The sequence below is a fragment of the Caenorhabditis remanei genome, chromosome II (genome assembly GCF_010183535.1).
Source record: "Caenorhabditis remanei strain PX506 chromosome II, whole genome shotgun sequence".
NCBI classification, from domain to species: domain Eukaryota; kingdom Metazoa; phylum Nematoda; class Chromadorea; order Rhabditida; family Rhabditidae; genus Caenorhabditis; species Caenorhabditis remanei.
Genome location: NC_071329.1, coordinates 3,685,076 through 3,707,779, shown reverse-complemented (window position 1 = coordinate 3,707,779; position 22,704 = coordinate 3,685,076). Strand labels below are relative to the sequence as shown.

General features: G+C 38.2%; 4 protein-coding genes across 4 annotated transcripts; 1 reads left to right on the top strand and 3 right to left on the bottom strand.

The window, feature by feature from the left end:
* Positions 1-9,329: 9,329 nt before the first annotated feature.
* GCK72_004346 (uncharacterized protein) lies at positions 9,330-15,098 on the bottom strand (the record flags this gene model as incomplete). The annotated part of the gene is made up of 8 exons (XM_003091994.2): positions 9,330-9,608; positions 10,445-11,321; positions 11,370-11,480; positions 12,179-12,502; positions 13,022-13,236; positions 14,220-14,784; positions 14,868-14,972; positions 15,022-15,098. The coding sequence occupies 8 exons, from the start codon at positions 15,096-15,098 to the stop codon at positions 9,330-9,332; spliced, it is 2,553 nt and encodes an 850-aa protein (XP_003092042.2).
* Positions 15,099-16,098: 1,000 nt separating this feature from the next.
* GCK72_004345 (uncharacterized protein) lies at positions 16,099-17,408 on the bottom strand (the record flags this gene model as incomplete). The annotated part of the gene is made up of 4 exons (XM_003092003.2): positions 16,099-16,308; positions 16,356-16,490; positions 16,756-17,063; positions 17,342-17,408. The coding sequence occupies 4 exons, from the start codon at positions 17,406-17,408 to the stop codon at positions 16,099-16,101; spliced, it is 720 nt and encodes a 239-aa protein (XP_003092051.2).
* A 2,174-nt stretch (positions 17,409-19,582) lies between these two features.
* Positions 19,583-20,352, top strand: GCK72_004344 (uncharacterized protein; the record flags this gene model as incomplete). The annotated part of the gene is made up of 2 exons (XM_053724621.1): positions 19,583-19,597; positions 19,969-20,352. 2 exons carry the CDS (start codon positions 19,583-19,585, stop codon positions 20,350-20,352), a joined length of 399 nt encoding a protein of 132 aa, XP_053588815.1.
* Positions 20,353-20,852: 500 nt separating this feature from the next.
* GCK72_004343 (uncharacterized protein) lies at positions 20,853-21,622 on the bottom strand (the record flags this gene model as incomplete). Its single annotated transcript, XM_053724620.1, has 2 exons — positions 20,853-21,236; positions 21,608-21,622. The coding sequence occupies 2 exons, from the start codon at positions 21,620-21,622 to the stop codon at positions 20,853-20,855; spliced, it is 399 nt and encodes a 132-aa protein (XP_053588814.1).
* Between the last annotated feature and the right edge of the window lie 1,082 nt (positions 21,623-22,704).

Below are 22,704 nucleotides of genomic sequence, written 5' to 3'. Positions count from 1 at the left end.
TTTCAGCCTAATTCTCACCTCATTACTTCCTCTCTCTTGCTTAATCTGCTGCTTCGTCTTATTGATCAGCGTCATTTTGACCGTCGGTCCGTTTCTCTCAAACGCCATTCCATCGTCCTCGAAATAAATTGGCAATTTTTCGAGACAATTGTAGTATCGTATTATGTCATCCTGATCCGACAGTGTCTTCTCGATAACCAACGGTGGTCCGTAGCACATCGGGATATTCGAATCAATTTCAGTCTGGGCGGGATTCTGGCCGGCAGGGATTGAATATATTGGTCCCGTGAATTTCGGATCCGCCGAATAGATACGAAGACGTCCGGTACCGTATGACTGACCAGGGGTTAGAGGTACCTTTGGTGCCTCACGAATCTCTCTCAATCGTTTTTCGAGAGCCGATGGCAAACGGAATCTGACAAAAGTTTGCTCCACTCCTTCTCCATTTCTTCTTTCCATCTCCTCCTTCTTCTTATTCTCATCGTCTTTTTTCTCATCGACGTTCTCGCCTTCAGAATCCTTACCAGCAGATGACTCTGATTTTGCATCGTTCTTGCTGAATTTCTGCGAATTTTGTCTTCCGGACTTTTTGGATTCAGTGAGCGGAGTTGAGTGACGTGGAGCTCTCGGAGCCCTCTTTTTCGACGGTGGCGGACCAGATGTACTTGGAATGTCCTTATCGTTGAAATTCTCGTCGAAGTTGATGGGCGGCTGAAAATTGAGTGAATATTGTATTTTCAGAAATCAAAAATGTTCACTTTTTACCGGAAAATTCAGGTTTTTCATTCAAAAAGAGGTATTTTCAAAATTTTACTGCAAAATTTGCAGAAAATCGACAAAAATCACAATTTTTCCATAAAGAAATGCAAATTTTTAAAGCAAAATTGATATTTAGCTGGACGAAACGTAACTCACTTCAAAATGAACATTATGAATTGAAAAATATACCAAAATATAGATCTCAGCGAGTTCTAGGTCTCTGGTATATTACGGGGCTCCTGAGAATTCATTATTGTACCGCTGGCCGGACCGAAGTGTCTTTCTGTCACTTCAGCCCGACCCGTAGAACAATAATGAATTCTCAAGAGCCCCGTATAATACCAGAGACCTAGAACTCGCTGAGATCTACATTTTGGTATATTTTTCAGCTCATAATACTCATTTTGAAGCGAGTTACGTGTTGGCTAGCTAAATATCAATTTTGCTTTAAAAATTCGCATTTCTTGATGTAAAAATTGTGATTTTTGTCAATTTTTGCAAATTTTGCAGTAAAATTTTGAAAATACTTCTTTTTGAATGAAAAATCTGACTTTTCTGGTAAAAATCGCAGTTTTTTGTTTCTGAAAGAACTCGCTGAAATCTATTTTTGATATATTTTTCAGCTCATAATACTCATTTTGAAGCGAGTTACGTTTGGATCCGCTAAATATCTATTTTGCTTTAAAATTTTGCATTTCTAGATATGAAAAAGTTGTGATTTCTGTCGATTTTTGGCAAATTTTTAGTTGTAAAATCTTGAAAACACCTCTTTCTTAAATGAAAAATCAGATTTTTCAGGTAAAAATTCGAAAAAATGTATTTCTGAAAATCGAATTTCGGTGTTTTTCTTCAAATTTTTTGAATAAAAAACTGAAATTTCAGTTCGAAATTAATCAATTTCTGAAAACTTACCTCAATCTTAATAACAAGCGACGTATTCATCCTCCTCTTATTGTTGACCATCTTTTTCTCAACAGTTGGCTTCTGAATGACTGATGGAATGACTGTCAATTCTTGTGGATCGATTTCCAGTGGCTCTTCGGCACTCGATAAATCTATCGACGGAAGGCGGCGACGCAATTCTTCGTCTTCTTCTTCGTCAGATGTCACAGATTCAACGTCAACATATGTGTCGTTGGAAGACGGGACAATTGGCGAAGGGGGACACTGTAAAATACAAAGAAATGGGGGTTTTGGGAAGGTTCTTGGGGGTGTTAATTGCAGCAATTAGTGAGATCACAATAGGGGACACCGTGAGATAGCGGGATTAACTTCAAATAAATAAATAGAATAGAATAATATATTGATTACGACAAACTCAATATTACATAGTTGTCACCGGGCCGTAAGCGGGCCTTAGAATAACTCGCTTCAAAATGACAATTAGGAGTCGATCAACCTGTCAAATTGTAGATCTCGATGAGCTCTACTCGATTCTATTTTCACTTTCTCTGTGAGTTTAGTGTACAATCCATTTAGTGGCCGGGCCTTGAATCATGACCCGGCCACTAAATGGATTGTACTGCGGCTCTCACTAAACTCATAGAGAAAGTGAAAATAGAATCGAGTAGAGCTCATCGAGATCTACAATTTGACAGGTTGATCGACTCCTAATTGTCATTTTGAAGCGAGTTGTCTAAAGGCCCGCACAAGGCCCTGATCGGCCCGGTGACAACTATGCAATATTATGAGCTAAAAATATACCAAAATTTAAGATTTTTTGATATGAATCAATTCTGAAACCCAGAGAAAAGAGAAAACCGGCTTGGAGCTATGTCTGAAAATCTGAAAGTCTGAAGTGACTTATGAGATCTCAATGCGTCAAAAGCGTTCTTCTTCGTGCCAGGGGGACACCGGTATTTCAAAAATCAAGATTTTTGATATAAATCGACTCAGAATTTTGCGGAAAAGAGAAAAGTATCTCAGAGCCAGGTCCAAAAATAAGTATAAAACGAGTTATGAGGCCTCAAAGTGTCAAAAAACGGCCTCTCGCAATATAACTAAAAATTCCATGCGAGAGACCTTGTTTGACACTTTTAAGCCTAATAACTCGTTTTAGACTAATTTTCGGACCTGGCTCTAAGAGACTTTTCTCTTTTCTACAATATTCTGAGTCGATTCATATTAAAAATCGTGATTTTTGGAAAACCGGTGTCCCCCTTTAATAGAAATTCTTCTCGTCGTGCACGCGAAAGGAATATTTTCAAAAAAAAACGAAAAATAAACATTTATGTGCACGACGAGGAGAATTTCTATTGAAATGAACTGAAAGTTTCAGTCTGAAACCCAGCACGACGGAGAACGATTTTTGACACTTTAAGATCTCATAACTCGTTTCAAGCTAATTTTCAGACCGGACCGAGCTCCAAGACATTTTCTCTTTTCTATGGGTTTCAGACTTGATTCATATCAAAAAATCGTGATTTTTAGAATACCGGTGTCCCCCTTTAAAATTAGCTCCTCAAAAGATTTTCAAACGAAATCTATCAAATTGGCATCTAGAACCGTCAATTTACACTTCAACAGCGATGAAACTTGATAAAAATTCATAATCTAAATGTTCTTTTTGGAAAATTTCTGAATTTTATAGGATTTTAGAGCTAATTTTCCAAATCTCATCTGAAAACCTTGACGTCTCTACCTGTAGGCCTCCTGGTATCTCCTCAAAAGCATCAACGAACACGTCATCGTCATCCGATTCGTCACCTCCAATTTCTACTTCCATTTCCACATCGGAATACTGTAAAAAACCATAGTTGTCGAGGCTGGCTTCAAAAAATGACCCTTTCCCAAATTTTTTCAATTTTTCATCGAAAATGTGACCATTTTTGACTACTTTTTAAAAATTTCAAAAAATTTGACTTTTTCGCGAAAAAATTTCAAAAAAATTGGAAAAAAAAGTCTTTTTCGCGAAAAAATTCAAAAAATTCGAAAAATTTGACTTTTTCGCAAAAAAATTCAAAAAATTTGACTTTTTCGCGAAAAAATTCAAAAAATTTCAAAAAATTTGACTTTTTTGCGAAAAAATTTCAAAAAATTTGACTTTCGCGCCATGTAAAAAACTGTTTATCCAGATGTCCTACCTCTCCAGAATCAATGAATTCTGGCATAACGAAACCAGATGACGTCGATTTCGGATTCTCCGATTCTGGAGCGTTTGACGTCGAAATAACAGGTTTTCCAGCAGTTGGTTTTGATGATGCGACTATAGTGTATGTCGATGAGATTTCAGCTTCTGCGACGATTCCAAGAGTTTCCAATGGCGTTGGCTTACGGGTTTTTTTGACGGATTTTGAAGCTCTTCCGGCCGATTTTGATGGAATTTCAGGTTTCGGGACGTCTGAATCTATATCATCTTCATCTGAATCCATTTCAGCATCAGCATCCATATCAATATCAGCATTTCCAGTCAATTTTCTCCCATTTTTTCTCGAATTTGAGGCCTCCGGTGGCGATTTCGGTGACACCGGAGCTACTGCTGCTGCTCTCGGAGCATTCCTTCTCACTGGATATAAGCAATCATTCGGTCGTTTCTTGTTCTCCAACTTATCCAATTCCTCCGGATCATTCTTCTTCAACCACTTCTTATACTCATCGAAACCTTCGGGTTCGTCTCCCGAATCATCGTAATCCGGCACTCGAAATATTCCATATGCATCAGTTTTCAGTTTAGGTAGATCGATTGATGAATCAGGTCTCTCTTCTCCTCCAGTTCCATACAATTTCAGCGGCTTGTAGCTCTCAAAACTAGCAGGTTTTGGGAATAGTTTCGAATGGAATGCTTTGTCGTGTTTCCAATTGTAAAAACTATTGACATATCCCTCTTTGTTCGTTTCGATATACAGAAAATCGTATCGTATCATCCACAACTTTTGGGTGGCACTCGGTTTCAGACGGAGCTCTTGAATCAGTTTCATTTTGTCACGTGGATCGATGCGAAGGGCGAAGATGAGGCGACGGATGTGCGTGTGGAAACTGGAAAATTGGAAATTGAAAGGATCTGTGTAGATGTGTGTCCAGATGTCCGTCTGTGTGTCCCACAATAGCTAGAGGAAATCGTCTCAAATTAAAGATTTGGGGTCTTTATGTGGGTTTTTGTGCTCGAAACTTTGAATTTGTGACTGTCTGTGTGTCTGTACGGTCCTGATGTCTTCGAGAGATTAAAAATTATAAATTTAGACTCCAAATTAGAGGTTTTCTAGTCGATCTGTACAGAGGGGTGTCCGGATGTCTTCAAAGACACAAAAACTGACATTTTCGACTATAAATTTGAGGTTTTTGAGTCTGTCAGTGTGTCTGAATGTCCTGATGTCTGTCTGCCGGTCTGTACAGTTTTACTCATTCGAACATTTGAATTCGGATATTAGTTCAACACAGATCTTACAACTGCGCTCCACCGAAATCCCCTTGAAAAAGTTCTCTTTTTCTCTGAGTCTCTCAATTTCGCACACTATTTTCTTCAGTTTTAGTAGAGCGCGGTTGTAAGAAACGTGTCGTGCTATTAAGTAGAGCTCCGAATTACGTCTGTCTGTGTGTCTGTACACTCAGGATGTCCTCAATTACTGAAATTCGGAGGTTTCCGAAGTCTGTCTGTGTGCCTGTACGTCTTCGAATGCTCAAAAATTCTAAAATTACACTAAAAATTGATGTTTCATGAGTCTATCGGTGTGTAAAGAAGTTAATTTGATGTCTGTCTGTGTTAGGTCGAGTCCAGATGTCCGAATGCCAAAAATGACAAAAAACCCAAGTTTTGCTTCAAAAATCGAGGTTTTTACTGTCTGTCTGTATAACGACGTGTCCGGATGTCTGAAATTTGAAATTCTGACCGGAAAACCCCAAAAATTGATAAACGTTCGAGATTTTTCTCTAAAAATCGTCGATTTTTTGCTGATTTGGAAGCAATTTTGTGCTCCGTCTGTCTGTCTGTCCATCTCATTATCCGGATGTCTTCTCTTCTTCTCAAACACTCACAACATAACAATGGCCGTCAACCAGACAGCTCAAAATCAGCTCAAAATGACTAAAAACTATCTGTCTGTAAATCATGGTGTCCGGATGTCTGAAATTTGAAATTCTGACCGGAAAACACCAAAAATTGTGTAATTTTCAAGATGTTTTCTAGAATTCGCTGTCAATTGCTCATTATGGTTTGATATTGAACTCTGATCTGAGCAAGATCCTGAAAAATTGACTAGAAACTCATTTTTCTTCGAAAATCGAGATTTCAAGTGTCTGTCTGTAAATCAGGGATTCCAGATGTCTGAAATTCACATTTCTGATCGGAAAACCCCAAAAATTGGTTAATTTTCTAGACTTTTCTCTAAAAATCGATGATTTTTGTTGATTTGCAAGCATTTTTTCATTTTTTTTGAAAAAATTTTCAGCTCAATGTGCTCCGTCTGTCTAAATCGAGGTTTTTACAGTCTGTCTGTAAATCATGGTGTCCAGATGTCTGAAATTCACATTTCTGATCGGAAAACCTTTAAAAAATTGATAAAAGTTCGAGATTTTTCTCTAAAAATCGATAATTTTTGCTGTTTTTTTAAATCAATTTTCAGTTAAACGTGCTCCGTCTATCTGTCTGTCTGTCCATCCCATCATCCGGATGTCCTTTTCTTCTCAAACCCACAACAAATAATCAACCAGACAGCTGAAAACGACTAAAAACTGTCTAAAACTGTCTGTTTGTAAATCAAGGAGTCCGGATGTCTGAAATTCGAAATTCTGATAGAAAAACCCCAAAAATTGGTTAAGTTTCTAGGTTTTTCTCTAAAAATTGACGAGTTTTGCTGATTTGCAAGCAATTTTCAGCTCAATGTGCTCATCTGTCTGTCTCTCCATCCAATCATCCGGATGTCCTCTTCTTCACTCACAACATAACAATGTCCGTCATCGAGACGTTCTCCTCGTCCTCCTTGCTCATCTTCATTTCTCTCCAAAATTTGATAGAATTCGCTTGCATTCCTTTGTTGATTCGATTCGCATTCGCGGACAAATGTTTCCACATGGCCAATTCCACGTGTTGGGGTACTTTTGATGATCGTTTCGGAGTGGCGGTGGGGGCGAGATTTCGACGGTTAATGTTCGTCCAAGATTTGATTTGATTACTCGTGTAATGGAGTTGGATGGTGACGTTGCAGAGGTGGGAGAGGCTGGAAATGAGGGAAAAACTCATAATTTGCCAATTTTTGACGAGTTTTACATAGATTTTTATCAAAATTTTTTCAATTTTCACTACAAAACCGTTGAAAGTCTTCAATTTTTCAGAAATTTTCAGCCAAAAAGTTTTAAATTTGACGGATTTTGTCATGTTTTCAGTGGAAATCAACTTTTTTCGGCGATTGTACACTCAAAAACCTCAAAATTTGACTTTTTTGAAAGAAAATTCCGGAAAAATCACAGAATTTTCCAGTGAAGATCAATTTTCCGGCTATTTTACACTCAAAAACTGTCAAAAATTGGCATTTTTAGAGGAAATTTCGAAAAAATAAAAAAAATCGATTCGTTTTTTTTTGGGGATTTTTATCAAAATTATCTCAATTTTCACCGTTTTTATGAAAGTTTCACTAGGAAATGGTTAAAAATTATCTATTTTTCAGAAATTTTCAGACAAAAAGTGGAATTTTGCCATATTTACGGTGAAAATCAACCTTTTTTCGGCGATTTACACCTAAATACTGTCCAAATTTGAAAATATCCAACTGATTTCCGGATTAAATTCAGTGAAAATAGCTACTTTGAACGAAATTTATCTGGAAATCAGTCGAATATAATCAAATTTTGACGGTTTTGAGTGTAAAATCGGCGAAAAAAGTTGATTTTCACCGAAAATATGGCAAAATTCCACTTTTTGGCTAAACATTCCTAAAACATTGATGGATTTTAACGATTTTGGAGTGAAATTTCCATAAAAACTGTGAAAATTGATTTTCACTGGAAATTTGAAAAAATCTATCAAAATCACACTTTTCTGGCTAAAAATTATTGAAAAATTAATGGATTTTAACGATTTTCGAGTGGAATTTTCATTAAAACGGTGAAACAATCAACTTTTTTAAATAAATTTATTGCAAACGTTATGATTTTCACTGTTTTCGCTCAATTTTCCTGATTTAGACGGATTTTTCGTCTATTTCGAGCCAAAATCCACCCTGAAACTCACAATTTCTTGAATTCCGTTGAGATGTGAACTTTAAAATGACGATAAAACTGTAGAATCTCAACTGGAGACAGCTCGTCGCTTTTGTATAGATATGGGACCATTTCCTTGTGAAAACTGAAATAAAACTGATATTTTAAGACAGGGAATTTCAAGGAGAAACTTACTGAAACTCGACTTCTGCCAATCCGAAATCACGAATAAGTCCAAGTTCGATGAATTCGGCGATGATTTTTCGAAGACTCATTGGATTCTTCTCTTTGATTGCTTGGCTGAAAAATTGAGAGTTTTCAGAGAAAAATGGATGGAACTTGAGGTTTTTTGAACTAAAAATGCGGATTTTCAGAGGAAAATCAAACTTTTGGCCCGAAATTTTTGAAAGTTTAGCGATTTTTGCACGCAAAAACTGCATTTTTCCGCTGAAAATGAACAATTTTCGAGGTTTTTTGAACCAAAAATGTTGATTTTATTTGAAATTTCAAGGATTTTCACCGGAAAATATGAGATTTTGCATGGGAAAACGAACTTTTGGCGCAAAAATTTTTGAACCAAAAATGTGATTTTTTAGTTAAAATCAGATTTTTGACACTTAATTAGGAATTCTTACAGCAAAAAAGATTGAATTGTTGATTTTATTTGAAATTTCAAGGATTTTCACCGGAAAATACAAGATTTTGCATCGGAAGATTAAAAAAAACTGGTTTTATTTCAATTTTCTTCTAAAAATCGAACTTTTGGCTCGAAAATTATAAAAGTTTGGCGATTTTTGTGTGAAAAAAAGCTTTAAAAAAAGGAAAAATTCAACTTTCCGCAGCAAAAATACGATTTTGAGCTCAAAAACCGCATTTTTCTGCTGAAAATGCATATTTTGCGAGTTTTTCAGCTCAAAAAATGAGTAAAAAGTGAAATTTCTGTGATTTTCACTGGAAGAACAAGTTTTATACCGAAAAATATGAAATTTCGACTTAAAAATCAAGTTTTCACATGAAAAAAATCTCAAAAATTCAGTTTTTTGTGTGTTTTTTTTTGCAATTTTTCAAGCTAAAACCTATTTTTCTTCCAAAACGCACTTGAAAACGAATCTCCATAGCTTCCTCTCATCCTCCACTGCCAGTTTTCTCATTTCTGTTGGTAAGTTTGTCATCTGAAATCAAAAAGTTGATAAGAATCTGAAAATAATTAAAAGCAATAGTTATATCGGGTTACACTCAATAAGTGACCACCAATTGGAAGAAAACATTCAAAATGGGAAATTGAATAAAATAAAGCTGTAATTTATAAGAATCAGAATCAGAATCCGATCTCAAAAAGAAGAGATTTTTGATTTTCACAAGCAAGTAAAGGGGACGAGATTTGATATGATTAAAATGCTATTTTACACACAAAATTTTTTTTTTCAAAAATTCAGAAATTATTTAGAAGACGTCGTCGGTTCCTCGGGATCTTCTGGATTCTCTGGGACTTCTGGATTCCATTTGGCCGCTTCTTCTCTCTCCAGAATCTCATCAATCTTCTTTTTCACTATGCCAACTCGTCTCTCAAAAACGCGGCGATTCGGTGCAATTCCGACCGTTTTCTCCCAGATTTCCGGCAAATCCGTCAATATTATCTTCCGAATTCCGGAATTTGCAGTTCTCGCTTTCACCGATTCCACTAGTTCTCGGTATTCTCTGTCGTCGGCCTCGTCGTTCTGGAAAATCGATAGTTAGGGGATTGAAAATGAGTCAAAATAAGGTAATTTGAAGAGCACACAGAAGCTGTGGGGGCTTAGACTCCGCCCATTTCAAGCCACGCCCCTTTCTATGAGTTTTGGGCCTCGATGTAGTCAAAATCGCCCCTTAAGATTAGACTCCGCCCATTTTTAAGCCACGCCTTTCTTTCAAATCGGATTACTTTGCATTTTTTGGAGTATTTCGGCTCAGGCTCCGCCCACTTTCAAGCCACGCCTTTTTTGTCAGCAAGACAGTTCTCAAGGCTATCGAGATGTCAAAACTTGACTATTTCGGCTCAGACTCCGCCCATAATTAAGCCACGCCCCTTTTTGTCAGCAAGACAGTTCTCAAGGTTATCGAGATGCTGAAACTTGCATATTTTGTATCAGACTCCGCCCATAATAAGGCCACGCCCCTCTTCTTAATCCCAGAGGAATCGAATCTCAGAATAAGTTAGGCTCCGCCCATATTCAGACCAAACCCCTTTAAATTGTCTCTGATTGTGAGAAATACGACAAATCGACTGAAACCGATTTTCAATTCTGTAAAAAGTGGGCGTGGCTTAAGCGTATTACCATTGGTATAATGCTGAAAATGGGCGGAGCCAAGACGGAAATTGGTAATTCTGAAAGAGTGAACGTTCCAGACTCATTTTGCACTATTTTAAGCAGTTAAAATAACAAATTTTTCGATTTTGAAACTAAAAATTTGATTTGAGCGTTCGGCGCTATCTATAGGCTCCTCCCACTTCCAAAATCCACACTTTTTGAGAATTCTGGCGGCGAGAGACGGAGCCACAACTAATTGAATGCACCTCATCCCAATGTTCCAATTTGAAAGCCCATTCAATTGCATCATTCACCAAATCAAACGCCTCGCCTCCCAACTCGTCGATTGTCTCCTGGATGATGACGAGGTCGGCTGATGGATTCCCCGGAATCATCGCTTTCAGATTGTGAATCCTTGATGATTTTGATGGTTGCGGGACGGTCTCCTCGACGACTTCATCCGAGTCTTCTGGAGCTGGCGCGTTTCTCGGCGCTTTTTTCGGTGTCATTTGAGAGGAACTCGACGCGAAAATATCTCGACTTTCCGGTGTCTCTTTCATTGTCATCTTCGCATAGGATCGAGTGATTCGAGTGGATACTCTCGGAATTTCAGCACTTTTCGATGAGATTCCCTGCTGATTTGATCTCAAAATTCTGCCAGTTTTCGACGCTTTCGGCGTGGTTGGAGCGGATTTTGACGACGCATTTCTCAACGATTCTTTCCAGTTTCTAGGCGGAGTAGCATTCTGGAATATCGGCTCCAAAATCTGAATTTCTGGCTCTAGATCCAAATTCTGTGCAGCAGCCGCCGCTCTCTCCTCTTGCATCTCCTCTATAATCGCCTCATCGGCATCTGATCCGTCTTCCAGTGGCATTGTCGTGTCCAACGTCTCCGGATTCTCTTCAATATCCCAGCCTCCAGGCACTTGAGCATACGGATTCTGGTCTCCTGGACCCTGAATCTCGTGGTTCAGAGGCTCCGCCTCCTCCTCAACGTCTTCAATCTGCACGTCTTCTGTCTCCTCATCTGAATCCGACTCGATCTCCGCCTTCACATCCACTTCATTCTCCTGGCCGTTGAGCTTATACGAGGCAACCATATCGTCGACGAGCCGCACTTTCGCATCACATTTGCGCTCTAGACTGAAAATAATGAATTTCAGTTTCTGAGTTTAAGCCACGCCCACTTACATTCTATGCACACGCTCGTCCAGCTCAATATCGATATTCTGGAAGAGGTAGAGAATGGTTTTCCGGTTGAGCGGCATTTCTTGTAGAGTTGGACACATTTGCTTGCGGAAACTGGAAAAAATAGGGATTTTTGGGTAATTTCGTCTGAAAATTGGCGAAAAATCTGTTAAAATCCGTAAAATTGGACGAATTATAACAAATATTTAGGTTGAAAACTCAAATTTTTATTGAAAATTCCTGAAAAATCAATAATATCAGCCAATTTTGACTAATTTTCCGCTGAAATTGACTGTTTCCGCGCAGTTTTTCGATCCAATTAGGCAAAAATTCTTCAAAATCAGTCGAAATTTGGTGATTTCTGTTGATTTTCTACTTTTTTAAGCAAAAACCAGCTGAAATCGACCAATTTTCAGCCGAAAATTTCGAAAAATCGGATAAATTCGAGCTCCCGGGGCTGAAATTCCAGCAGTCTCACTGAAGAAACGGGATTTCTGGCTAATTTTGAGTGAAAATTCGTAAAATTGGACAAAAATGTAGCAAATTTAGGTTAAAAACTCAGATTTTTATTAAAAATTCCTGAAAAATCGATAAATTTCATATGATTTTCGCCTGAAATTTGTCAAAAATACACTAAATTGACAACTTTTCAGCTAATTTTTACTAATTTTCAGCTGAAATTCACTGTTTCCGCTCTGTTTTTCGATCCAATTCAGCAAAAATCCATCAAAATCAATCAAAATTTAGTGATTTTTGTTGTTTTTTAAGCATAAAACCGTTGAAATTGACCAATTTTCGCATTTCTCACTCACTGTGAGCTCCAATTCGTCGCCGTCTTCGCCGATTTCGTCCTCTTCACAAATTCATTCCAGAATCGAATTCCCTTCGGCAATACTCGTGGCATCTGGTACTTCTCTGCCTCATGGATCTCTTTGAAGATGTATTTCCACGCGAATATCTGATCATCGAGCGTAAATGCTTCTCGTTTCACGTGTTTCTTCTCCTGGAATCGGTATTTTCTGTCAGCGAGTGGGGATGGAGAACGTGACCGTTGACGATAGTGTCTGTAGGCATCGGGATGATTCGATGGAGCAATTCCAGATGGTCCAGGTTGATCAGATGGTGCATTTGGGCTGCTGAAAACTCATATTTTTCACGATTTTCAGGCATTTTGAGTTGATCTATTAGCAGAGCAATTTCGTTACAACTGCGCCCTACCTCAAACGAGAGAGTATCGGCGAGAGACGCAGAGTTTTTTTCTGGCGCGACACAGATTTTCACCATTTTTGATCTATTTTCACAAGTTTTAAATAAACATTTGCCAATTTCCGAGAGAAAATTATACAAAAATAGATAAAAAATGGTGAAAATCTGTTTCTCGCCAGAAAAAACTCTGCGTCTCTCGCCGATACTCTCTCGTTTGAGGTAGGGCGCAGTTGTAAGAAGGCGTGGGCTGCTAATATGGCGTCTATATAACATCAAATTTTGTCATTTTTCGCTGAAAAAGTTCAGAATGGATTGCTGAAAACTCATATTTTCACGATTTTCACGTCTAAAACGTCTAATTTTGTTAATTTTCGCTGAAAAAGTACAGAAAAACGCTGAAATTCCACGTTCAACGAGTCTGAAATTGACTGAAAATGTCTGGGACTTACACTTTGACTAGTCGAACATTCGGCTCCCATGTCGTGATTTTGCTCCGCGATTTTTGTGGAGGAGGCGGGGTTACTCGAATAGGCTCCGCCTCTTTTCGGTGCCAACTCTCAATGTATCCATCTGATGTGAGTTTCAGACAAATCTGATCTTTCTCCAGTATCCACTGATTTTGAGCCATTGATATTGGAATATGGAGCTCTTTGAGGAGACGGATCTGGAAACGGGGCGAATTTTGGAGTTGTCGAGGTGGAAAATTTCATAATTTTTGGAGAAAAATCCATGAATATATCGACTTTTAAAGTAAAAAATGTGGTTTTTGATCAGTTTTTGATCGAAATTTCTTAATTTTTCCAATTTTTGCCGTCAGAAAGGTTCTTTTAGCTATTTCAGCACTAAAATATGCAAAAAATACAGTATTTGAGACGAAAAACAATCGAAAAACTGGAATTTTCGTACTGATTATGTGAAAAGTGAGTGAAAACTATGAAAAACCACTTTTTCTCTTTAAAAACTGGAATCTTTGGCGAAAATTGCGATTTTCCGTCAAAATCGTCGATTTTTCACAGTTTTTGTCACAAAATTCAGAGTTTTAGGGGCAATTTTCGCAGAAATCATGATTTTGAGTCTTGAAACAGCGAAATTTGCACAAAAAACGGCGATAAACTCTGTTTTTCGCAGGCAACTGTAAAAATCGAGATTTTTTCGGAATTAATCGTGGAAAAATGCAATTTCAGCAGGATTTTCGAAACTTGTGTACTGGAAACCGGCAGTTATTGATTTTCAGCGAATTTCACATTATAACTGGGTGAACAGTTTGTAATTTGGCTATTTAATGTCAAAAATGATGAAAAATGTCTTAAAATCTCGATTTTCTCACTAAAAACTACAATTTTTGCTCCAAAAATCGATTTTCTGTCAAAATCATCGCTATTTTCAGTTTTTGTCACAAAATTCAGAGTTTCAACTGCAAATTTCGCAAAAATCATGTTTTTGAGTCTTGAAACTGCGAAATTTGCACAAAGAACGGCGATATTCGAAATTTGTTAACTGAAAACCATCAGTTCATCGATTTTCAGCGAATTTCCGCGTATTCAGTGTCAAAAATGATGAAAAATGTGTTAAAATCCCGATTTTCTCACTAAAAACTACAATTTTCGCCTCAAAAATCCATTTTTTCGTCTGAATCTTCACTCGAACCTTATTCTCCGCATCAATCCCTTGCTGCATATACATCTTCTCCACCATTTTATTCTCAAAATGATGCTGAATGAGTTGCGCCGACTTAATCGGCAAATCCACGAAATTCTCCAGTGATTCCCTCCAAAATTCGTCGCTCAACACCATTTCTCCCGTTAAATTCGTCGATTTCTCACTGATATAATCCCAAATTCGCTGTTCAAGCGACGCGGAAATTTCCAGATCCAGCGGGACGGCCGCTTCCAGTTTTCGACGTTTCGGTTCTGGTTCCGATGGTTTTTGGGGGGAAAATACGGGATTTTCTGGCGGAATTTCAGGATTTTTCGGTTTTTCAGTTGGTTTTTCCACTGATTTCTCCACAATTTCCGTTGAATTCGATTGAGCGATCATTTTAAACTTTCGAAGACATCGATCTTCATCAATACGGAGAACCGCCCCGAATCTCTTCTCCAATAGCTCCTCCACATGAGTCGACATCTCGATTTCCAGTTTTTTGAATAGGGAGAGCATAGTTTCAGCCGGAAGATCGCATTTGTAGAGGGATTGCTTCATGGAGGTGTTGAAACTGGAAAAAATAATTCATTTTCATCATTTTTTTCGCCATTTTTTCCCCATTTTTTCATCATTTTTCGCCAATTTTTCACTTACTAATCGCTCAACTCTCGAACCGTCCATTTCTTCCCATTCTCCTTCAAATATTGCTCGAAAAGAGCCTCCGTGACGCCTTCGTATAGGTCCATCACGCATATATTCCTAAAAATTTCAGATTTCTGTGTTTCCGAATGTCCGGATGTCCACTTACTCATATATGAACTCCCAAATCGCCTCCTCATCATCCATCGACGGACCGCCCGTCTTTTTCTTTTTCGGGTTCGACATTTTAAGGCTAAAATTTAAAAAAAAATTAAAAATAACTCGAGAAAAGAGAATTTATAGCGATTTCAGGTGAGAAAATCATGAAAATGATGTTATTTTGTGTTAAAAATCATGTGTGCTGAAGGTTATTAGGTAAAATTTGCGCAATTTTAGTAAAATTCGCATAATTTCGCCATTTAGCTCGAAAACCTCGATTTTCAGATGATTTTCGACGATTTTTAGCATGAAAATGTTGAAAATTTGCCGATAAATCGATATTTTAGGTCTTTAAATCACAAAAATCAAAACATAACAGCTGAAACTGGCTTCAAACCAATTTCCGACGAAAAAATAAAAACAAAATTGAAAATTGAGAATTTATAGCGATTTCAGGTGAGAAAATCATAAAAATATTGGTATTTTGTGTTAAAAATCATATATTTCGAAAGTTTTTAGGTAAAATTTGCGCAATTTTAGTAAAATTCGCATAATTTCGCCATTTAGCTCGAAAACCTCGGATTTCCGACCATTTCTGCTGATTTTTAGCATAAAAACGTTGAAAATTTGCCGATAAATCGATATTTTAGGTTTTTAAATCACAAAAATCAAAATATAACAGCTGAAACTGGCTTCAAACGAATTTCCGGCGAAAAACAAAAACAAAAATCATCACGTTTCAAACCACGCGCGGTTTAGTCCTCTCAGTGGGGCGCGCTTGCATAGGGCCGAGGTGTGGGAAGTTAGACCGCCTTGATTTTTTAAAACTATTTTTTTCGGGACATGTCTTAATTTTTTGAGAAAATTTTGATATTAGAAAAATCAGAAATATTTTTTTATATATAATTTGTCAAATTTTATTACCATTTTCTCAATTTAATGCGTGCAATTCAACGAAAACCAATCTGGAAGAAGAAATTACACTGAACAATTTCGCGAGGGAAATTCAAATTTAATTTTTTTTAAATCTTCATTAATTACAAAAATTTAAGCAAAAAACACCGAAAAACACAAGTAATTCATCAAATCAAATCGTAAAACTATAAACCGGCTCATCGCGGACCAATTTCGCCCGGTCTTTCGCACTCAAATTGGGTGTATCCTTCAATTCGGTCCAATGAATGATAATTTCCTGGTCAGATGGGCAAGATAGGCGGAACATTTCAGTATCGTAACCAGCTTTCAAATAATCCAAGACATGGGACAGTTCGGATGGGATTTCATAGTTTTTTAGGTGCTGAAAATTGAAAAAATTACATTTTCTGTCAAAATATCGTAAAATACCCTTGCTGCAATCCGAATCGAGTGAAGTTTTGTCAAAACAAGGCAATCCAAGTGAGCAATATCATCAGATAGCAAAAATCTGGTACCGTGCTCCGATAGGTACTTGTCAAGGCGGAGCAATTCCGTGTTGAGTGCCTAAAATGAAAAATTAGTAAAAAATTTGAATTCAGCTCATTGAGAGCTTTCAGAAAAGTATAATCATGACCTGGTTTGAAGCAAGTTGGGTCCCGCCACGAAAAGTACCGTAGGGGGGGGGGGGTACTGTAGTTTTCGTGGCGAGACCCAACTTGCTTCAAATATAGTCATGATTATACTTTTCTGAAAGCTCTCAACGAACTGAACACATTTATGCCATTTTCATGGCCCGAAATTTTCATCGGTGGCCTAGAAAACCTCTTACCGTATCCGAATGCTCCACATCCTTCACAAAACGTGCAAACTGTCTGAACAAATCGCACGTCGCATTCTCCGCCTCCTCATCGTCGCCTCTCGACGGTTTCAAATATTCCAAAAAGTCCAAAATCTCGTCCTCTGTCTCGAATGTCTGCGTCTCTCCGCTCTCCTCGACAACGAAAATTCCAGGCACTCGTCGCAGACCGGTCGCCTTGAACTCATCGCTTGTCTTGGTGATTTTCGTGGTCTTCACATCAAATTTGATGGTATCGTCGTGTTTCGCATGGAATAGACAGCGCATGAAGAGGTGGTGAGCTGGAAATCAGAGTTTTTGGTTTTCTAGGCCACCAGTGAGAAAATTCGGCCATGAAAATAGCATAGCCACAATCAGCGTAACGAGAGCTTTCAGAAAAGTATAATCATGCCTAGGTTTGGAGTCAGTTGGGTCTCGCCACGATAACTACAGTAACCGGGGTACTGTAGTTTTCGTGGTGGGACCCAAATCTCTCCAAACCAGGCCGTGAGTATACTTTTCTGAAAGCTCTCGTCACGCTGAGTGTGTTTCTTTTATTTTCAACTCATTTAAACCTCACCATAAGGATCGCCAGCGGGAAGAACGTTGTTGGTGCCAGCGGCCAGCCATAGCGAGAATTTCGTCATGATTTTGTAGTTCTAGAAGACAGGAAAATTTATGAAAACGAGGGGGAATACGAGAATTTGGAAAAACAGAAGACTGAACTCTTCCACGTGGAAAACGTGGAAAATTGGGGGAACTTTTGGAGAAAAATGGGAGAAGGTCACGGGAAAAATCGGTATTTTTTCAAAAAAAATTAGTTTTGAAAATATTTCGGAGAAAACGCGCTCCACTGCACACAACTAACAATTTAGGAAATTGTTGCAAACGCGCTCCAATTTTAACTCCCCGAATGTTCGCATTGTCAATGGATCGCGATTTCTGCCTAATGGGATTTTTAAAATTGGCGCAAATATGCTCTATCGTACACAAAAATGCAAACACGCTCCCCTGATAACAAGCAAAAAGGAGATTTTATGAGAGATTGTCAATGGAGCGAGTTTGCATCACAAATTCGAAATTCTGCAAACGCGCTCCATTGAAAACAAGCGATACTTGCTTCAATAGAGCGCATTTTCTCAGAAAAAGTCGGAAAATATGTATGCAAATGCGCTCTATTGATTAAAAACTCCGATGGAGCGCATTTGCTGTCAAGCTTATGCAAATGCGCTCTAATGCCACACAAGATTGCTATTAGAGCAGGTTTGCATTCACTCGATTTTTAAAAAATTTGGAGTAAACGCGCTCCAATACACACATGATAATTGGCGCGAAAGTTGAAAATTCAATTCTTCGCAAAAAGTTAAATTTTCGAGTGCTTACAACTGCGCTCCACCGAAATGTTCTTGAAAAATGTATCTTTTTCTCTGAGTCTCTCAATTTCGCACACTATTTTCTTCGGTTTCTGTAGAGCGCGGTTGTTAGAAGCGTGCCAGAGTTGTATGGAAGTGAAAATTCCGTATCCGGAAGTCGGAAGTCGGAAGTCGGAATTAGATTTTTACGCAAATATTCAAAAATTCCAAGAGAAAAGATTATAAAATTGCCGAAAATCAGTGGAAAATTAGTTTTTGGCAGAAGAACAGCCTATTTTCTGTCCTTTTAGACCATTTTTCCATGTATTTCTGCGAAATTTACTTTTCCGGAATTCCAGAATGACGGAAGTCGGAAGTAAAATTCCTTATTCGGAAGTCGGAGGTCGGAAGTCGGAATTCCGTGCAATTCTAAAGCGTGCCGTGCTAAATTTTCAAATTTCGATGAAAAATCGAAAATTTTCAAAAAAATACATTTGGAGAAAAAGAAAAAAGCGCAATCAAACATGTAAGTGGTTTAGATTAATGCCACGAACACACAAACGACCCGCGAAAGGAAAAAAATGGGTGTGATAAGTGGTCAACTTTGACAGGAAATTGAGAAAAAGAGGTGATAAGAAGTGCCAGAGAGAAATGGAGAAATGGAAATGTCAGGAACATTAAAAATTGGAAAACTAGGTTTTGTAGTGACAGAAAGAAATATGCATTTCTGATGAGCTACGGAAAAAAGACGGAAAATTCTTTCTTTTTTCGAAATTCTAAAGAGTAAGTAAATAAATTCATGGAAATTTTTGATAGGCGAATGATTGATGGGTGGTTACTAAAGACTCTTATGGGCGGATGGGAGAAATTTCGGTACTTTATGGTTTAACGGGTGTTTATTTAATTAACGGGTGTTTATATAATAGACGGGTGTTTTGAGAATTAACGGGTGCAATACCAAAGTCTAAGAATAAACGGGTGTTTATAAATCATTTTTTCAGTAGTTTTCATTTTTTCTGTTCATTCACTGTTTTACCATTTTTTGCTATTTTCTATCGTTTTACATACATACTTTTAATCATTTGGTCCCCAATCACTGATAAGTGTCTTCTAGCATCGCACGCGTAAAACTGATGAAGGGTTGTTACTTAATACGCTGTACTGTATTATCACGGCATGCTTCTTCCAACCGCGCTCTACCAAAACCAAAGAACATTGTGTGCCAAATTGAGAGATGCAGAGAAAAAGAGACAATTTTCAAGGACATTTTGGTGGAGCGCAGTTGTAAAAACTGTGCGGAGCTAATAAGTGTGGAAACATTTCTAACACATCATTTTTCGATTTGAGCAGGATATCCGCAATTTTTGAGGTGATAGACCAGTTCCAGAACATTGTTGATGCGAGTCTCTGAGCTGGAGCATAGTGCTGGATACTTGCAAACCAATCCACATTCCGTTCAACCTTGGAAAATGGGATATTTGCAGGTAAGAGTAGGTTGATAACAACACCTAAACATGGTTTTGCCAATGGAATACTTTAACCAATTGTGAACTACAGCCAATTTGCAGCAGGCTTAGATAAGTTTTTCCCAACTAAACCGGTATCAGGACACCTTAGGAAAGCTTTGTAAGTCATAGACTATATTAGCCAGGCATTTTTGTCTATCTGAGACATTTTTTGTTAACATCCGGGAAGTGTCAATAAGACATGGCTTACACATTCTCAGCCAATCCTAATCAAGTTTAGTCTGTCTTAACCGATCTCAACCGATCTGAACTGATCATAGCCTAGCTTAGTGGATCTCAGACTATCTCAGCCAATCTTAGGCGATCGAAACCATTCTAAACTAATATAGTCCCACTTAACTATCACTACTCCATCTCAAACACTCTTACCTTCTACCGACAAGGTGACCACCACCTACCAAAAGCAATACACCGACATGACTCCATTCATCAAGAAGATCGTCAAGAACCACGCTCGTGTGCTCGTCTACTACGGTGACACCGACATGGCATGCAACTTCATGATGGGACAACAGTTCGCCGATCAGTTGGGACTTCGTAGAACATTGAAGAAGACTCCATGGAAGTTCGACAGACAAATCGCTGGATTCAAGACAGTCTTCGATGGGCTCAGCTTCATAACTATCCGCGGAGCCGAACATATGGCGCCACAATGGAGAGTACCACAGATGTATTACGCTGTTCAACAATTCTTGCTCAATCATCCACTTTAAGTTAATCTATGATAAAGGCGGCGTTATTTATTTTTTTATCTTATCTGTGTCGGTTCCGGTTAGACACGGTCAGTTACGCTGCGTGAGGTCTATACTTATCCGGGCTGAGGTTTACTTCAGTAGACGCGGGTTTGAATCCTCCCGATCTAGAGTGTGTTGAAATTTCAATATTAAGAAACGTGATACTTTCTTCCTTTTCTATTTAATTCCCTAACACTTTTTTTCAAAAAATCAACCGATGCAACGACGGATGACGGAATCAAGGATGAGACTCAGCGACAAGGACAATACACTGGATGCAACGATGGTACCCGGAAATGGATTCCAGAATTGGTAAGTACTTCTAAAAAGTTTTCGACGGAAATCTCAAGTTTTGTAATGCCGGTGCCCCCTTTAAGCTCTGAGTTTAGCCGCCTTTCATTCGAGCATATTCTTTATTAGATAACCAAAGAGTGTTAATCATCAAAAAATAAATAACGCCGCCTTTATCATAGATTAACTTAAAGTGGATGATTGAGCAAGAATTGTTGAACAGCGTAATACATCTGTGGTACTCTCCATTGTGGCGCCATATGTTCGGCTCCGCGGATAGTTATGAAGCTGAGCCCATCGAAGACTGTCTTGAATCCAGCGATTTGTCTGTCGAACTTCCATGGAGTCTTCTTCAATGTTCTACGAAGTCCCAACTGATCGGCGAACTGTTGTCCCATCATGAAGTTGCATGCCATGTCGGTGTCACCGTAGTAGACGAGCACACGAGCGTGGTTCTTGACGATCTTCTTGATGAATGGAGTCATGTCGGTGTATTGCTTTTGGTAGGTGGTGGTCACCTTGTCGGTAGAAGGTAAGAGTGTTTGAGATGGAGTAGTGATAGTTAAGTGGGACTATATTAGTTTAGAATGGTTTCGATCGCCTAAGATTGGCTGAGATAGTCTGAGATCCACTAAGCTAGGCTATGATCAGTTCAGATCGGTTGAGATCGGTTAAGACAGACTAAACTTGATTAGGATTGGCTGAGAATGTGTAAGCCATGTCTTATTGACACTTCCCGGATGTTAACAAAAAATGTCTCAGATAGACAAAAATGCCTGGCTAATATAGTCTATGACTTACAAAGCTTTCCTAAGGTGTCCTGATACCGGTTTAGTTGGGAAAAACTTATCTAAGCCTGCTGCAAATTGGCTGTAGTTCACAATTGGTTAAAGTATTCCATTGGCAAAACCATGTTTAGGTGTTGTTATCAACCTACTCTTACCTGCAAATATCCCATTTTCCAAGGTTGAACGGAATGTGGATTGGTTTGCAAGTATCCAGCACTATGCTCCAGCTCAGAGACTCGCATCAACAATGTTCTGGAACTGGTCTATCACCTCAAAAATTGCGGATATCCTGCTCAAATCGAAAAATGATGTGTTAGAAATGTTTCCACACTTATTAGCTCCGCACAGTTTTTACAACTGCGCTCCACCAAAATGTCCTTGAAAATTGTCTCTTTTTCTCTGCATCTCTCAATTTGGCACACAATGTTCTTTGGTTTTGGTAGAGCGCGGTTGGAAGAAGCATGCCGTGATAATACAGTACAGCGTATTAAGTAACAACCCTTCATCAGTTTTACGCGTGCGATGCTAGAAGACACTTATCAGTGATTGGGGACCAAATGATTAAAAGTATGTATGTAAAACGATAGAAAATAGCAAAAAATGGTAAAACAGTGAATGAACAGAAAAAATGAAAACTACTGAAAAAATGATTTATAAACACCCGTTTATTCTTAGACTTTGGTATTGCACCCGTTAATTCTCAAAACACCCGTCTATTATATAAACACCCGTTAATTAAATAAACACCCGTTAAACCATAAAGTACCGAAATTTCTGGAATGTGAATTAAGGTATGAATGGGGAAAGGGGAACAAGTGGTGGAGGTAGTGGCCTAGAAAACACAAAATAGGAAAGTTAGGTCATGAGAATTCTATATCATACCTGTGATTCTACAGTACTCTTTTACAAGATATTCTAGGTTTAAAATTTCGAAATTTTCACACATTTTATACAGTACCGGACAAAAAGGTATCAACTTTGGCTGTTTTCAGTGGAAAATGACCAACTTTGAGAGTGTGCCATAGTAATTCTGGTTATCACACCAAAAAAACTTTTAGTGGATCATATAGATTGAACGTAGAGCTTCATTTTTGTAGTTGACAACTTTTTTGTACGGTCACTCCCTAGAGAGTTATCGACCAATTTCAGTGCAATTTAGTGCGATTTTTGAGCTGTCCCTTTAAAATGACCATAACTCTCTAGGGAGTGTCCGTACAAAAAAAGTTGTCAACTACAAAAATGGAGCTCTACG